This window comes from Scyliorhinus canicula, chromosome 5 (assembly GCF_902713615.1).
Source record: "Scyliorhinus canicula chromosome 5, sScyCan1.1, whole genome shotgun sequence".
NCBI lineage: Eukaryota > Metazoa > Chordata > Chondrichthyes > Carcharhiniformes > Scyliorhinidae > Scyliorhinus > Scyliorhinus canicula.
Window position 1 is genome coordinate 179525278 of NC_052150.1, and position 19251 is coordinate 179544528.

The following is a 19251-nucleotide window of genomic DNA, read 5'->3' on the forward strand; positions in this document are numbered from 1 at the left end:
TTTTCTTCCTCCGCCGCCATGGCCTCCACCATGACGGAGGCGGAAGAGAATCCCCAAGCGCGCATGCGCCGGTGGTGACGTCAGCAGCAGCTGACGCACCGGCGCATGCGTGAACCGGCGAAGGCCTTTCGCCAGCCCTTGCACCAGCCGGCCGGTGTCAAAGGCCATTGGCGTCGGTTTTGGCGCCAGTTGGCATGGCGCCAACCACTCCGGCGTTGGCCTAGCCCCCAAAGGTGCGGAGAATTCCGCACCTTTGGGGAGGCCCGACGCCGGAGTGGTTGGCGCCACTCCGCTACGCCGGGACCCCCCACCCCGCCGGGTAGGGGAGAATCCCGGCCCATGTCTCCATTCATCTGGACTAACATTCTATTTCTATACTCACTAGCACATGGCACCGGAAGTAATCTAGAGATTACTACCTTCTGGGTCCTGATTTTTAATCTACTTCCCATGTTTCATTGTTTTTTTAATCTACTTCCTAGCTTCTTCTGCCTATGTCATTGGTAAGAATGTGCACCACAATATCTGTATGTTTGCCCTCCTTGAGTATGCTCTGCAGCCGTTCAGTGACATCCCTGACCCTGGCACCAGGGAGACAACATACAATCCTGGAGTCCCTATTGTGGCCCCAGAAATGCCAGTCTGTTCCCTTTACAATTGATCTATTAATATATAAATGATTAACTATTTTATAAAGCCCATTATGAAATACTCAGTGTGTATTAAATGTATTTTGTCTTATTCTTGGGATCATGGTTAGTGAAAAATACCGATTTCAATCTTGTGACCCACTGAGGACAAAGGAGGGCAACTCACACAGCTCATTCACTCGCCAAGGTTTCCAATCACTGTTTTACGGTGACATAGTGGGGAGCAGGACCACTCGTGATGGCAATGATACAGCATAGAACGTGGCACTAATGGGTTTTATTGATGGCAAGATCCACCAGGAGAGGTGGTTTTGAATTTCTGTTGCAAGCCGAAAAATCATCAATGCATGTGCTTGACTTCAATATTGTTGAGCAGCATTCTTTCCTGATTCCAGGCAGGTACATGCCCAACCAGGTGGGCTAACAATGTGACATGTGTGAACGTAACACAGGCCATAAAACCAATCTACAAGTCTGAGGTGTCCTTTCCGGTGCATTTTAGCTTCGGCAAAGTATCTCCTCCAAAACGGATGGGCAGCTGCACATCTTTCTCGCCAGCAAGTACATGAAAAGGCAACTGATTACCAACCAACATGTGCATCTGGGAAGAAAGTCTCGGAATGCAGCCCAGTGCTGAAAACAATTGTGCATAGTCACAATCAGATCAGGAGGGGTCAAATGGCTCTCGTCTTTTTCCTCTCCTGATTTGACCGTATTAGGGGTTTTTTTCCAAACGGATATACTTGCCAATTCCATGGGTGTTTAAAGGTTTATGTGCTGTTACCAAAAAAGTAACAATCAGGTAGATTTTGTCGAGTTTGTTTTTTAAAAGAGGCATTAAGAGGCACTTAACCCTGTTTAGATCTGTTCCTACCAGGTCCAATCTGCCAGGGTTAGGGGGAGGGTCCCTGTTTTTTGTGGGTGGGAAAGCCAGTGGGAGAGAGAAATCCAACAGGAGTCCTCAGATGTCTAATACCATACATTTACCTGTCATTAGTGAGCTTCTCTGCTGTATTATCCCCCTACATTAGGAATTCCCCCCGCACCAATGTGAAGTCAGGTTAGTGTGGTTTGCAACAGGTCCTGACAAATGGGGTCCTGGCAAAGAGAACCCGCTGGGGGCACAGAGGTGTGCAGACCCCAGGGGGGAGAGGGTCTGGGCAGTACCCTGGTGGTCTCTCGTACCCACCCATTCCCCTCCCACTTGTGAAAATTGTGGAGGCCAGGTTCAGGGTTGGGACATCGAAATGCGAGCCTCTATAAGTAATTTCCTTCAGATAGAGACCCTCTTCATCTGGATGAAAATTCCTGCTAGAGATAGACAGAGGGAAGCAGCTTACTCAAGTGCTTGTTCCTGCAGTGTCTCAGTTGCTTGTCCTTATTCTATAGAGAAAACATGCGCAAAAAGGACCCTCTCTCTCCAACTGCCCAGTGACTCAAATATAGTCACGGTTACCATGATTAGATCATGACTTGGAACTCCTCTCTTAGCCAGGGTCCCATTGTACAAGTACTTATGTTGAATGCCCACTTAAAACCTCAGTCAAAATTCTCCCAACGGGAGACAAAGTGCCGACGCCGGAGTGAAAACCGGAGTGTTTCACTCCGGCGTCGGAGGCCACTCCTCGCCCCCTATTCTCCCACCCCCAGGGGGCTAGGAACGGCGGCGCGTCAATTACACACGCAGGGCCTTGGCGCCGCGTCAAAGCGGCGCCGCGTAAATGACGTGGCCGGCGGCGCTTAAATGACGTTACCCGCGCATGAGCAGATCGGCCGGCGCCAACCCGTGCATGCGCGGTTGCCGTCCTCCCCGCGGGCAAGACATGGAGGATTGATCTTGCACGGTGGCGGAGGAAAAGAGTGCGTCCTTTAGAGACGCCGGCCCGCCGATCAGTGGGCACCGATCGCGGGCCAGACCCCTACTGAGCACCCCCCTGGTGCTCGATCCTCCCTTCCCCCCCCCCCCCCCCCCCCCACAGGCCGCACACACAGCGTTCACGCGCTGTTCACGCCAGCAGCGACCATCCGGGCAGGAGAATCGCCGCTCACCTGTTAGAAACGGCGAGCGGCGATTCTCCGAGCAGTCTGTCGTGAAACGCCGCACACCGTTATGGGGGAGAATCGCGTGCGGGTGCCAGGGTGGCGTGGCGGGAATCGCCCGGCACTCACGCGATTCTCCCACCCGGCGTGGGGGTCGGAGAATCGCGCCCCTCATGTTTGTTTCAGGCACATACCCTACATACCTTCAGAGAAGCTTTAACCAATCCAGCAGGTGGAGTGTTTCTACCATAAAATTAATGGCGCATGCCACCTACCACTTTGGCCCATATTATGCCTATAAAACAAGCACAACATTATCCAATTTTTAGACCCACAAGTAGATATTGGACAAGTTTTTTTTAATGTGACTGAGAAGCTATTGTCCATTATTCAAATAAAATGTCTGTTTTATAGACTGGCCCGTGAAAGGTGAGACTGTATTGCAAAGGGTTTCATGGAGACAAGCATCAGGAGAATATCGATTTACGAGTATGTCACAGACTTGACCTAATCATGGCAGATGGGGAGGCAAGGCACAGTTTAACAGATAGAATCGTCAAACTAATACATAGGAATATTGTATTGTCACGCTATTCCTCTTCTAAGAAGCATTTGTCAATTTAATGTGTTAAAGACCTGCAATGAAACCCAGTCAAAGGAACTGACTAGTTTGTTTGTATAACCCTTGCCGCAACTGGTTCTAAGCTGCTGTGTTAGTTGAACCTCTGTAACTCACTGTTTCTGTTTGCTTCTATAACGCTCCCCATAAATAAATCAATTTGGACTTTAGGACATTATGAAAGTGTCTATTGTGGCTGAATATTAATAATCATCGATTGTAGGGCAGCACGGTGGCCTCGTGGTTAGCACAACCGCCTCACGGCGCTGAGGTCCCAGGTTCGATCCCGGCTCTGGGTCACTGTCCGTGTGGAGTTTGCACATTCTCCCCGTGTCTGCGTGGGTTTCGCCCCCACAACCCAAAAATGTGCAGAGTAGGTGGATTGGCCATGCTAAATTGCCCCTAAATTGGAAAAAAAAATTTACTAATCTAAATTTATTTTTAAAAAATCATCGATAGTGATGTGGAGGCAAACTGGAAATCTTACTTGCAATCCAGGAACAACAAACAGGTTTATTATTTGCTCAGGGTATAGATTCTCAAATTACTTTGCCGGTAACATTTTGACTGAACTGACAGTAAGCGGGGACTTTTGCCGTTTGTTAGGGACCCAAGAGAAAAATATCCTTGAAGAGGCTTCAAAGGGAATTTAATCAAGGCAATTTTCATAGCACAGGGAGAAATGCCCATTGCAGAAATATTCCTTCTTCGGATACTGGTTCCAAGTTTAAAACAATTTGCCGGATTTTGCAGTGGGAGTAGGGCGAGGGTCACTGTCCGTGTGGAGTTTGCACATTCTCCCTGTGCCTGCGTGGGCCTCACCCCCAGAACCCAAAAATGTGCAGATTGGGTGTATTGGACACACTAAAATTTCCCCTTAATTGGAAAAAATTTTAAAAGAATATTTTAGCTGCTGCCTTTTCCCCGTGTGTATTTTCAATCTTTCCTTTTCTATATAAAAATATTTATTTAATTTAATGCTTTTTGTTTCCTGTCTTTGTGTCAGTGAAAATCTGTCCCTGTGATTGGCTGCTGATGAAATTCTGCCAACTTTATGCTGAGAATTTCTGAGTATAGAATGCTGGAATAGCGGTAGAGGTGAGATTCTCACCGGAGAGATTACTTGATGTTGACGAGACTTAATTAATGGTCACTGGTGAATGCCCTTTCATTGCCGCACACTGCAAACTCCAGGCAGTACTCTTTCATTTTTGTGTCACCCCTTTGGGGAATATTTGTTTTATTCATTCATAGGACGAGGGCGTGGCAGGCTCGGCCAGCATTTATTGCCCATCCCTAATCACTCTAGAAGGGAAATTAAGAGTCAAGCACATTGCTGTGGGTCTAGAGTCACATGTCGGCAAGACCAGGTAAGAATTACAGATTTCCTCAATTAAGGACTTCAGCGAACCAGATGGTTTTTTTTACGATACTCGACAATGGCTTCATGGTCATCATTAAACTTTGAATTTCATATTTTTATTGAATTCAAATTTCACCTCTGCAGTGGAAGGATTTGAACCTGGGTCTCTGCTTTTACTAGTCCACCATGCCACCCCCTTGCCTAGCCAAGTCTTCCCTCACCAAACTCCACATCAGTCTGTTGAAAAAGGCTATGGCTCTTGTCAGCATTGTATGTCACAATTCCGCTGTATAAAACAACAAGCTACAATAATGGCCAATCCAAAATGAATGTTCGCAATATATCTTTTGTCCCTATTCCTATTATGCCAAGCCACTATACAAGACACTCCAATGAATGACAAGAGTATCAAAACATATAAGCGTGGGCTGATCAACATGGAATAATTTCTTCCTGTCAGAGCTTAACAATACTGTAACTATTCAGTGTTATGTATCTGGGAATACATTCTTGCTGGTTCTGCGTCACATATTGTTAAGTGACGCAGCAGAGTGTTTGCGCAGGCTATGACCAGATCATCATCTGATTATAGGAACAACACCCTTCATAAACCTCTCATCATGTTTTACAAGAATCCAAAGCCTGGGCACCTCCATACATCTTTGCAGCAACAAAGGAATATGCACGGTAACACAGTGGTTAGCCCTGTTGCTTCTCAGCACCAGGGACCCAGGTTCAATTCCCGGCTTGGGTCACTGGCTGTGCGGAGTCTGCACGTTCTCCCCGTGTCTGCGTGGGTTTCCTCCGGGTGCTCCGGTTTCCTTCCCGGAGATGTGCTGTTAGGTGAATTGGACATTCTGAATTCTCCCTCAGTGTACCCGAACAGGCGCCGGAGTTTGGTGACCAGGGGATTTTCACAGTAACGTCACTGCAGTGTTAATGTAAGCCCACTTGTGACACTAATAAAGATTATTATTATTAATGGGAGAGAAAACTGCCGATGTGGATTGTGATTGAAAAATCGCTGGAAAGAATATTTTCATCGACCAATTGTGGGACTGCTCGGGGAGCAACGGATTGTTTCTCAGGATCGGACTCACACACATACAGACCTCCGGCGAAGCACTGCTGACAGTGTGAAGGTTTAGCAAAAGTTTTAGACAGCAACTGTGAGTAAGGAGACCGACAGTCGGGGAAGATTTGCTTGCACTGAAATCAGTGGGATCTGGGCTGCAAGGACCATGCACATGGCAAAGCTACATGGGCTGCAGGGAACGGGGATTTTGAAGTCTGCTGACTGCACGTGCCATGACGCGGGTGAAAATCGAAATATTCTCAGGGATAAAAGGGATTGTTTGTGCCATATTTTCCAATACAATCAGAAGGAAGGAAGAAGTGTTGACTCTCGGAGCCAGCATCCAAAGAAACGCATAAAAACAGGCACCATGGACCTTTTGATGAGGATTATGAAACATGGAATTCATATGAAGAAAGATTTCAATTATTTTCAATAACCAATCAGACATCAGAGGACCTAAATGTCGCAACATTTCTCAGCTCAGTTGGCCGTAAAATATTTATGCTGCTACAGAATCTTGCTCACCCAGCAAAGCCAGGAGGCAGGTCCGTCAGTGAATTATTGAAAATTTGAGAGGGATATTTCTTTCCTAAAACTTGTTTGATTGCAGAAAGGTTCTGATTCCACCGCCATAGTCAGGAAAGAGTGAAATGATTTTACAGTTTACAGTGTCTTTAAGGAGATTAGCTAGATATTGTGAATTTGGTATTACACTTGATGATACTCTCCGAGACAGGCTGGTTTGTGGGTTACGCAGTGAAGTAATTCAGAGGAAGCTGCTTGCTATAAATGATTGAATTCTGAAAGCTGTCACACCTATGGACCTTGCAATGAGAGAAGCTTCGCAGATAGGGACTAGAGTGAAGATCAACACAAGTGAAACCATGTCACTGTTATACACAGGTTAGACACTCAATGGGGGAATCTGGAGTAAAGTAAATATATACTCTGGCAAGAAGAGGCATATTGCCAAGGCGTGTTGGGCTCAAAATACCTCTACACCTAGAAAGTGCAAGGAGAACAATACAAATAAATCATCTAGTCATGTCTACAAATTAATGGGTGAAGCTCATGATCACTCAAGAGACAGCTAAACCGAGCTACTGCAACAGCTTAAGCCAGTAGAGGCGGCAGAAGAGGATTCTAGGAGAAATCAAATCAGTCACCTTGACTGTGCTGTGGGTAACCAAATAACCCCCCCCCCCAGTGACAAAAAGGAGGAAGTTCATCCAGTAGAGGTGGCAGAAGAGGATTCTGGGAGAAGCCAACTCAGTCACCTCGACTGTACTGTGGGTAGCTGAAGAACTCCTCCGGTGACAAACAGGAGGAAGATCATCATCCAGCAGATGCGGCAGAAGAGGATTCTGGAGAAGTGAACTCAGTCGCCTTGACTGTACTGTGGGTAGTCGAAGAACCCCTCCAGTGACAAATAGGAGGACGTAAATCCAATAGAGACGGCAGAAGAGGATTATAGGAGAAGGCACTTGTCAATCAGTTGAAGTCAGGAGGCTCCCATTGTCTGCAGCATGGTGTCGACGCCCTCAGCGATGCTCCTCAGTGACCAGCGAGCTTGCACCTGACCAGTCAGCCGGAGTGAGATTTCAGCCAGAGTGAGGGAATTGACAATTTGGCGCTGAGTGGGAAACTGTTGGTAAATGTTTCTCTTTAAAAATTCAGTAGTCTGGTATAAAGGGCAATAAGCAACTGACTCAATTAGATAAGAGGCAGTTTTCTGTCAATCAATTGAAGCCTGATTAGGGCCTCCATCGGGGTGATTACTTAGGAAGTTTAAACTGGTGTTTTAGTCATCCCAAATCAACACAGCTGTATATAAGGCAGCAGGTTAAGCAAGCACACAACCGTCAGCCAGAGTGAGATTTCAGCCAGGGTGAGATTTCAGCCGAAGTGAGATTTCAGCCGGGGTTAGATTTCAGCCAGAATGAGGGTATTGAGAATTTGGAGCTGAGGACAAATTTGTTGCTGAGGGGAAAGAGGTGCTCATCATCGGGACGAGTGGCGAGGTGGACCTACGAGGGAGACTCGAGGACAAGTGCGGGATAGAAAGAAATCGATCTGTGATATTAGAGCCAACAGATAAGTGATTGACTGGTAAGTAGTTTTTATTTTCTTTTTTCACTTTTTCTCTTGGCATTGTAGTTGTTGCTGTAAGTTAATTTAAGGGTTCAGTTATGGCAGGAGATCCCAGACCCATGTCATGCACCTCTTGTGCTCACATGATGAGGTCCTACAAGCTGAATTTAGCGAGTTAGGAGTTAAACTAAAAAGTAGGACCTCAAAAGCAGTAATCTCAGGATTGCTACCAGTGCCATGTGCTGGTCAGAGTAGGAATGTCAAGATAGATAAGATGAATATGTGGCTTGAGAGATGATGCAAGAGAGAGGGATTCAAATTCCTGGGACACTGGAACTGGTTCTGGGGGAGGTGGGACTAGTACAAACCGGACGGTCTGCGCCTGGGCAGTACGTAGGAATGTGAGGATAGATAAGGTGAATATGTGGCTTGAGAGATGATGCAAGAGGGAGGGATTCAAATTCCTGGGACACTGGAAGCGTTTCTGGGGGGATAGGACTATTACAAAACGGACAGTCTGCACCTGGGCAGTACTGGAACCCATGTCCCAGAGCGATTGTTTGCTAGTGCTGTTGGGGAGGATTTAAACTAATGTGGCAGGGGGATGGGAACCAGTGCAGGCAGTCAAAAGGAAGTAAAGTGGGGACAGAAACAAAAGGCAGTGGGGAAAAGTGAAAGGCAGAGACACCAAATTCGAAAATCAAATAGGGCCACATTACAGAGACTGTGGAGAACTCAGTGAATGGGACCAGTAAGGCTAACAGAAATAAAACACAGGGAGAATGTACAAAATATGACCGGACAGATGGTCTGAGAAAACAGGCCCGAGTGCAAGGGAAGTTGAGATTAAACTGTATTTATTTCAATGCAAGAGGCCTGATGGGCAAGGCAGGGCATGGATGGGTACATGGGACTGGGATATTATAGCTATTATTGAAACATGGCTAAGGGAGAGACAGGACTGGCAGCTCAATGTTCCAGGGTACAAATGCTCCAGGAAAGATAGTACAGGAGGTAAGAGAGGAGGGGAGTTGCGTCTTTGATTTGGGACAATACCAGGCAGTACTGAGAGGGGATATATCTGAGGGTTCACCCACTGAGTCTATATGGGTAGAACTGATAAATATGAAGGGTGAGATAACTTTGATAGGATTGTACTACAGGCCCCCAAATAGTCAGTGGGAAATTGAGGAGCAAATATGTAAAGAGATTACAGATAGCTGTTGGAAAAGTAGGGTTTTAATAATTGGAGACTTTAACTTTCCCAACATTGAATGGGACAGCCATAGCATTAGGAGCTTGGATGGAGAGAAATTTGTTGAGTGCCTTCAGGAGGAATTTCCCATTCAGTATATGGATGGCTCGACTAGAGAGGGGGCAAACTTGACCTCCTCTTGGGAAATAAGGAAGAGCAGATGACAGAAGTGTTAGTGAGGGATCACTTTGGGACCAGTAACCATAATTCCAATGGTTTAAGATAGCTATCTAGAATGACAGGTCTAGCCCAAAGGTTAAAATTCTTAACTGGGGCAAGGCCAGTTTTGATGGTATTAGACAGGAACTTTCAAAAGTTGATTGAGGGAAACTGTTGATTGGAAAAGATGACTGGTAAATGGGAGGCTTTCAAAGGTATGCTAACCAGAGTTCAGGGTAAGCACATTCCTTTTAGAGTGAACGGAAAGGTTGGTAGAAGTAGGGAAGCCTTGATGACGGGATATTTAGGCTCTGGTCAAAAAGAAGGAGGCATATGACATGCATAGGCAGCTGGGATCAAGTGGATCCCTTGAAGAGTATAGAGGTTGTTGGAGTAGAGGTAAGAGGGAAATCAGGAGGTCAAAATGGGAACATGAGATTCCTTTGGCAGTTAAGGTGAAGGAGAATCCCATGATCTTCTACAAATACATAAAATGGAAAAGATTAATAAGGGAGAGAGTAGAGCCTCTTGGAAGGATCTACAAATTTGTCTATGTGCGGATCCACAAGAGATGGGTGAGATCCTAAATGAATATTTCTCATCGGTATTTACTGTTGAGGAAGGTATGGATGTTAGAGAACTTGGGGAAATAAATAATGAGCCTTGAGTGTACATATTACAGAGAAGGAGGTTCTGGAATTCTTAAAGCGCATCAAGGTAGATAAATCTCTTGGCCCCTGATGAAATGTATCCCAGGACGTTGTGAGAGGTTAGGCAGGAAATTGCAGGTCCCCGAGCAGAGATATTTGAATCGTCAACAGCCACAGGTGAGGTGCCTGAAGATTGGAGGGTAGCAAATGTTGTGCCTTTGTTTAAAGGAAAAGGCCTGGGAACTACAGGCTGGTGAGCCTAACGTCTGTGGTGGGTAAGTTGTTGGTAGATATTCTGAGAGACAGGATGCACAGGTATTTGGAGAGGCAAGGACTGATTAGGGACAGTCAGCATGGCTTTGTGAGTGGAAAATCATGTCTCACTAATTTTATTGAGCCTTTTGAAGGGGTAACCAAGAAGGTAGATGAGGGCAGTGAAGTCGATGTTGTCTATATGGACTTTAGCATGGACTTTATCAAGGTACTGCATGGTAGGCTGTTGCATAAGGTTATATCACACGGGATCCAGGATGACCAAGCCAATTAGATACAAAATTGGCTTGACGACAGAAGACAAAGGGTGATCATAGAGGGGTGTTTTTCAAACTGCAGCCACTGTGAGGTGTGCTTCAGGGATCAGTGCTGGGTCCACTGTTATTTGTAATTTATATTAATGATTTGGATGAGAATTTAGGAGGCATGGTTAGCAAGTTTGCAGTTGACACCAAGATTGATGGCACAGTGGACACTGAAGAAGGTTATCTAGGATTGCAATGGGATCTTGATCAATTGGGCCAGTGGGCCGACGAATGGCAAATGGAATTTCATTTTAGATAAATGTGAGGTGATGCATTTTGGTAGATCGAATCAGGGCAGGACCTACTCAGTTAATGGTAGGGTGTTGGGGAGAGTTATAGAACAAAGAGATCTTGGAGTACAGGTTAATAGCTCCTTGAAATTGGAGTCACAGGTAGACAGGGTGGTGAACAAGGCAATCGATATGCTTGGTTTTATTGGTCAGAACATTGAATGCAGGAGTTGGAACGTCTTGTTGAAGTTGTACAAGGTATTAGTCAGGCCATACTTGGAATACTGTGTACAGTTCTGGTCTCCCTTTTATAGAAAGGATATTATTTAAACTAGAAAGAGTGCAGAAAATATTTACTAGGATGCTACCGAGACTTGATGGTTTGAGTTATAAGGAGAGACTGGATAGAGTGGGACATTTTTTCCTGGAGCGTAGGAGCTTAGGGATGATCTTATAGAGGTCTGTAAAATAATGAGGAGCATAGATGAAGTAGATAGTCAACAACTCTTCCCAAAGGTAGGAGAATCTAAAACTAGAGGGCATAGGTTTAATGTGAGAGGGGAGAGATACAAACAGGTCCAGAGAGGCAATTTTTTCACAGAGGGTGATGAGTGTCTGAAACGAGCTGCCAGAGGCAGTAGTGGAGGCGGGTACAATTTTTGTCTTTGAAAAAGCATTTAGGCAGTTATATGGGAAATATGGGCATAGAAAGATATGGGTCAAATGCGGGCAATTAGGACTAGCTTAGTGGTAAAAACTGGGCAGCATGGACAAGTTGGGCCGAAGGGCCTGTTCCATGCTGTAAACCTCTATGATTCTAGAACTCGGGTGTCTCGTCAATGAAGAAATCAACAACGATTTTGGGCATATCCAGAATTTGTAGGTCATGACATTAAAATGGGAAGTGTTTATGGGTGCAACAGTATCGCTTATACCCGAGACAGTTTTTCATTAAAAGCTGAAGAACCTGCCTTTAAAAGCATCAAATGTAATCCTAAAGACATACACTGAAGAGGCCATAGATTCAGTACAGTACAGATGGCGGCCAATCGGCCCATCGAGTCTGCACCGATCCTCCGAAAGAACACTCCATCTAGGCCCACCCCATCCCCGCAGCCCTGTAACCTATTCTGCACATCTTTGGACACAAAGGGCCAATTTACCATGGCCAATCCACCTAACCTGCACATCTTTGGACTGTGGGTGGAAATCGTAGCACCCAGAGCAAACCCATGCACACACGGGAGAATGTGTAAACTCGACACACTCAACCAAGGAGGCTGTCCATGGAAACTTTCCTGCTCTATTTGCAGAGCATTGTTGGATAAGCTTAGGCTTAACTGGGAAACAGTCAATTGGTCAATTTAAGGAGCAACTTGCAACAACATCTGAAGAAGTATGAGAAGGTGTTCAAAATTAACCAGGCTCTATGACTGGAATTGAGCTGCACATAAAAAAACAAACAGCACACCCAAATGGTTCAAAGCTAGTACCGTACCATGCACCATCAAGCCTAACTTTGAAGAAGAACTAGAAAGATTATTAAAAACAGAAGTAATCGAGCCTGTTGCTAGAAGTGATAGGGCGACATCAATCATTCCTCTATTAAAACAAGATGGCTCAGTGAGAATTTGTGGAGATTTAAAACTACTATTAGCCCAGTTTTGTGCACAGATTAAGTCTGAGAACACGCACGAACAGATTCAAAAACAGCTTCTTCCCTGCTGTTACCAGACTCCTAAACGACCCTCTTAAGGACTGGCCTGATTAATATTACACTACTGGAAGCTACCCTGAAGTGGTTACAGAGCCACAACCTGAAAGTTCAAAAGAAAAAGTGTGACTTATTCAAGTCATCTATAAATTACCTTAGTCATCAACAAAGACAGTTTACACAAAGAACCAAAGACAATGTCAGCAATCTTAGAAGCACAACATCCTCAAAATGTGACACAGTTAAGGTCATTTTTAGGATTGATCAATTATTATGTAGCAACGCGATTGATTGGAGTGGATTGGTTTATTGTCACGTGTACCAAGATACAGTGAAAAGTATTTTTGAAGTCTTTACATACTTTGCTATGTGTCAAAAAAGCATGGTACTGGTCTGAATAATGTGAAAATCCATACAATGAAGTGAAAAAAGCTTTGCTGAAGTCAGAGCTGTTCATTCATTATAATCCAAAAATGAAGTTACAATTAGCTTACAATGCCTTACCCTAAACCCGAAAAAAAATTAATTTTTCATTTTCATTTCCTATGGGGTTGGTCCTGTCGTCTCGCACATTATGCCTTTAGAAGGGGAACAAAAGTTTCATGCACTCTTACTAGCACAGAAATGAATTACACTTAACTAGAAAAATAAAGTTTGAGCATTATTTACCTCAATGGGCATCATTTTGCCCTTTTAATGAATCATCGGCCTTTGACTACGGCCGTATAAAGGTATACCTTTTTGTCAGCAAGCAGATTGCAAAGGTGTTCATTGATATTATTGGCACGCAACTACGATATCCAGTATCACAGGTCTGAGCGCATGCAAATGCTGATGCTTTATCACGATTGTCAGGACAATCAAGCATGGCCCAGAAGAAATTTTGTAAACATTTTGTGTTTCTTGCTCATGGATAGTTTACCTATGACTTCATCTCAAGTTCAAGAACCAATCCAGTGACGGGAAAAGCAATGGACTTGGTCCAAAAAGGAACGCTGTCAGACGTTCATCGGAAAAATACGGTACTCCATCCCTACATAACACAAAGACTTGAGTTGACAGTACAGAATGGAGTTCTATTATGGAGACTCTGATTGAGAGTCCTTGAGCAACTGCATGAGGGACATCCTGGTGTGATGATGAGGATGAAGGAACTGGCACGCAGTTATTTTTGGTGGCCAGGATTAGATGCTCAAATTGAAGAGAAAGTTGGGCAATGCCAATCTTGTGCAAAACTAAGTAACATTTTACAACCATTGCATCTATTGGAATGGCTGAATCAGCCATGGCAGAGAATACACATTGATTATGCAGGTCCACTTGAGGGACACGTGTTCTCACTGATTGTGGACATGTGCTCAAAATGGTCAGAAGTCACAATAATGAAGTTAACCGAACAGACCATTGAAAAGTCTGAAGAAATATTTGGAACTCCAGAGCAGATTGTCAGTGATAATGGTATGCTGTTTACTTCAAAGAAGTTTGAGAACTGCTTGAAAGCGAATGATATGCATATCATGTCAGCTCCATATCATCCAGCAGTGAATGAAGTGGTCGAACGTTTTGTGCAATCACTAAGGCATTCTATTAAAGCAGCAAAGAACTAGGGGACATTATCAAGAAGAGTAATCAAATTTCTAAAATCTTATAGGAATATTGTACGTGCTACCACCCAAAATTCACTGGCAATGCTATTGTTTGGGGGAAACTACGAACACAGTTTGATTTGTTAAGTCCACCTGATACTTCAGAAATTGTCAAATGATGACAAATACAAATTGCAAGGAGGGAGAAAATCTCTAAAAGATGAATATTTAACTAGGGAGAGCGCGTTCGTTACGAATTACACCCCCAATGAGAAATGGGTACCAGCTATAATCCTAGCAAAGACAGGTCCAATGGCATACATTTTCAGATGGATGATGAAAGAGTTTAGTGATTTCATGCTGATCAGTTACTTGCTGCATGAAGTGAGTTTACAGAAACTTCTCAAAAGATCTAGAGAGCTGTATTTTGGAATGGAGACCAAAGACAGTGTTGAGTTCAGATTCTGTTTGGGGACTTTTCAATGCCTATAATGACAGATACTGAAATAACTACTCAAGAAGTACCATCTACAGAAAGGGATGAGGACACTTCAGAAGTCTCAAGTAGACGAATTCAAGAACACCGAATTCTACCTCAAAGGAATAGACCTCCACCAGCGAGATTAGACGTTCACCACCGAGATTCTCTTATTGAATTGTATATATGTATAGCAACAACATATCAGGGGACCTGTTGTTTAAATGTTAATTGGTGATATTGCACTAATGAAGTAAAGAGGTAGAGGTGTAATGTATCTGAGAACACATTCTTGCTGGTTCTGTGTCATGGTGTCAGCAGCGTGTTTGCACGGGCTTTGAGCTGATCACCATCTTGATTGAATGAGCATTGCCCCTAATAAACCGTTCATTGTGTTTGCAAGCATCCAGAGTGCGGACACTTCCATACCTTTTCTCCTTGCGGCAACAAAATAATATAACTGTCAGTTTCCAAATAACAATTATGATAAATATCCCTCTTTATTTTCATGTGGAACTGAAGGCACCTATAATCAGATGAGCTAAGGATGATAGGTGGTACAATACCTGCTTGAGGTACAAGTCCTCCGTAAATGTAACTACCATTTACATTTAACTTGTGAGGAAACCTTTCATAAGGCACCAGAGATTAGGTTCTAGATAAGCCGTTGGTCAAGTACTGCAATTCATGATTTCTCTACAAATGATTTATATGTATCCCATTTTTAAATAAACAGTCATGTCGCCCAACTGATTCATTGTATTTTTAGTAATGATAATGTCAGTTGTTTTAATGTCAGTTTGTCTGATGTTGAAATAATCAGATTTTATTAACAAGTTTCATCATCTACAAAGTACCCCAACTGGACTGGTGCAGAAACTGTGACAGCACTGCGCTTGCAGAATATAGCCAAATGATAATTATGGGACATCACTTTAACATTAAAGCACCATGTCATTATTTATTAGGCTGGTCATGCTATGTTTTATAAACAAAAGAGAAAATGCTGGAAAATCTCAGCAGGTCTGGCAGCATCTGTAGGGAGAGAAAAGAGCTAACGTTTCGAGTCCGATGACTCTTTGTCAAAGCTGCAGCTTTGTCTAGCTTTGACAAAGAGTCATCGGTCTCTAAACATTAGCTCTTTTCTCTCCTTACAGATGCCGCCAGGCCTGCTGAGATTTTCCAGCATTTTCTCTTTCATTTCAGATTCCAGCATCCGCAGTAATTTGCTTTTATCCTATGTTTTATAAACACCCAGTTCTTAAAACTCCATTTGAACACTGGCTTATTTGTCCCTTTGGAGGAAGTCTAAAAGAGATATTGTTGTTAAATGGCTTCATTTTAAAAAGTATTTTAAAATTACAGCATGGTGCCACAGTGGTTAGCACTTCTGACTCACAGCGCCAGGAACCCGAGGTCAATTCGGACCTTGTGGAGTTTGCACATTCTCCCCATGTCTGCATGGGTTTCCTCTGACTGGTCCAGTTTCCTCCCACAATCCAAAGATGTGCAGGTTAGGTTGAGGGGTTATTGGGAAAGGGTGGGAGAGTGGGCTTGGATGGGGTGCTCTTTCAGAGGGTCGGTGCAGACCCGATGAGCCAAATGGCATCCTTAAGCACTGTATGGATTCTATGATTTAGTGCCATTCAGACTGGTAGAAGCGCCATTTCCCCATGCAACATCACCATCCCCCAACCGAAGGACACTGCATTGGAGAGTACATTAACTGAGTATCTCCCACAGAATCCGGTCTTATACCATAAAGGAAGATTTTGTCCTTGCACCCTCCACTCCCAGTCCCAGCCCATTTAACAAAATTGTCAATGGGTTCTGTTTAGATAGGCTTGCATAATGTAGTCCTCATGAGTCAAAGCTGGATCAAGTAGATGAGCATTACAGTGAAAATATCACCAGATATCTGGATTACTGTGGTTGTGCAGCTTAAACCCTTATTATTAATCTTTCTCGATATATATTCTTATTTAAACCACATTACTGGTACTGAAATAGTTCCATATGCTAACAAAACATCAAGATGTTAACAGGAAAGCAGCAGATGTCTCATTATTATTTGCATAGCAGCCAGATAATATAGGAATTGTAAATTGTATAAAAGCACAGCTAATCTAATTTTATTATATCTTTCTTAGCTATTGAAAATAACTATTTCAATAAAGTTTGCAACAAAAGGAACGCAAATAGTCAAATATAAATAAGTACAGAACTTTTATGAAGAGTATATTATGAAGTGGATTGTGTATTGCCTGTGGAAGGACTAGTTTGATGAAATTTCTCTCATTCCTTGCTTTACTGCGCTAACAATAAAATGAGATTGCAGATTTTTGCCAATGAATTACAAGGCACAGAATCTAATTGTGTTCCGGTCAAGCAATAAACCATGTGAGCAAATTCAGGTAGTTTATGTTTGAACACTGAAACTATGGTGGGGATCGAGTACAGTTTGGACTCTTTGATGCTGATATTTCTGCTACTTTTGGATTGCAGTGTTAGTGCCAGGAAAGTGGTGCCATAACTCCAGAGTTAGGTTCTGACCTGACTCCAGAATGCCCTGTAGCTTGGACCTGGCACCAAACAGAATGTGATCAAAAACTGGATTTGAAACGTGCTTAGGTTGTCTGCTGGGTACCCGAAAGTTAGCACTGAATTCTTGAAATGTGTCTTATGGGCTAGTATGTTAGTGTTATGGGATTTTTTTCTGCATTAAAGGCACTATATAAATGTATCTAACTGCACTTCCCTTTCAGTTAATGGTCTCACTATATCAGTCGCTCAAAATTTATACATCGTTTTCTAACACTGTTCATAATAGAGAATGAATAATGTATATTTTAATGATACTCGAAAAAGCTAACACGCTCATAATAGTGTCATGGACCATCACTCAAAGAGATTTTCTGGCCATTATTCTATTGCTGTTGTGGGTCTTTGCAGAGGATAAATTGACTGCTCGGTTTCCTACCCTACAGGACTTTAAAGATAATTATTTGGATGGAAGATGTGCTGACATGGTGAAAGGCATAGTACTGTATGATTAAGACTTTTTTTTATGAGGTAGCATAACGTGGCACGTGACTTTTTGGCAAATCCTCCTTTATTGACAAACATACAACTGCTTGTAATAAAAACAAAGTTCTGGATAAACTCAGCAGGTTTGACAGCAGCTGTGGAGAGAAACAGAGTTAACAGCTGCCGGAGGGGTGGTGAAACCTGCCAGTGGTTCCCGTGGGGAGATGGGCATTGAACAGGAACCCTGTTGGCAGCGACGAGGCCAGAGGGTACTGCCGCAGGCCAATGGAGGGCCACCACCGCCACGGCCCAATGTTTTGGATCTAAATGATCCTTCACAGAAGTTCTGGAAGGGATCATCTATTTCTCTCCACAGATGCTGCCTGACCTGCTGAGTTTATCCAGAATTTTCTGTTTTCATTTCAGATTTCCCGCAGCATTTGTTTCCACTTTGAGTATGTAACTGGTTGAATTTCTTCAGATTTACCTGGTTTTATGTCACATGTTAGCTGAACTCCCAGTGCTGCTCCTCCCAGCTCTGTTGTCGAGTAGCTGAGGTCAGGAATCTCGCCAATGAACTGAGCTGCTCGATCAGGCATGTGGACAGGGCTGGACTGCCCAAGCACCTCTGCCCCCAGTGCAACAGCCCCAGGAGGGCAGTGCTCTCCGGCACAGTGAGCTCGGGCTTTGGGCTTCAGGCGGCTCCTCAGGGGCAACCTGCACTCGATGCCTTTGCATTCTTTCGTGTCGTTTGAGTTGAGCCCCCCGTTGGCAGGGGCTGTTGCAACCCTGGCGTTTTCCTTCCTTCTCACGGCGTGGAGGATGGTGTTGGGATCGGCGGTGGACCTGGAAACCGCCCCTGCTCCTCCTCCGGTTCGCGGGTGGGCGCCAAAGGCCATGCTCGCCTTGTCCTGGCTGTTGCCCCGGGACGGCCTGCCCCGGCAGTGAGCTCCGGTGCACGGCCAGCCCCGCTCAGGGCTGGCCGCCGTGTAGCAGTAAACCCCCCGGCAGATCTCCGGAGTGGAGCCCGCGCTCAGCTTCAGCCTGAGGCACGGTAGTAGGAGCAGTAACGGCAATGCTGGAACCCTCATACTTTCTCTTGGCAAAGACTGCTGTGGTGGTCTGAGGGAAACCGATCAAAAATGAACCAGAGGCACAAGATGACTCCTAACCTATTGTGTGGCGGGTGTCTATTTATTCACATGGCTGGCCCGGCAACTTGTCCTCAAGGTTAAGAATGGAAACCCTGAGAGAAGTCTTACCTCAAGGAGTGGATGCGATTGTCAGCTCCCGAGTAACAGTTGTGAAAACCAAGTTTCTTCCCCAGTGTTTATCCACCCACCCCCTTCTGTAGCCCGGGAGTGAATGTTAAATGTGGCATTCCAGAAACTAATGAGGATTCTTTAACCCTTTAACCGCCACGTCGGAGCCCCTTGCAGGTATTGCTTTTCTCAAGTTTCAAATGAACACAATTGTATTTATCTTGCTCACCCCCCAACCCCCCCTCCCCTCCTCCTCCCTTCTGGAAGTAGAGACAGGGTTGGGAAAGAGTCAATAAATAAGTAAATTCCCAGACTGTTGGAATGATAAGTTAATTTGTTGAAAGGTTTTGTTTGAACCACCAATCTAGAGTTACTGGTGAGAGTGGTCTCGTCTTCAGTCAGGCAACCAGATGACACATTTTTACAGTCCTTTAATGCAAAATCCGTTTTAAATCTGTTTTCCCATCCTTT

General features: G+C 44.3%; 1 protein-coding gene across 1 annotated transcript in view; it reads right to left on the reverse strand.

The window, feature by feature from the left end:
- Positions 1–18874, reverse strand: part of si:ch211-37e10.2 — a 42491-nt gene extending 23617 nt beyond the window's left edge. Inside the window, exon 1 of the mRNA XM_038798156.1 lies at positions 18006–18874. Coding sequence (XP_038654084.1) covers positions 18006–18609 — 604 coding nt within the window. The 5' untranslated portion in view covers positions 18610–18874. The remainder of the gene's footprint in view (positions 1–18005) is intronic.
- Between the last annotated feature and the right edge of the window lie 377 nt (positions 18875–19251).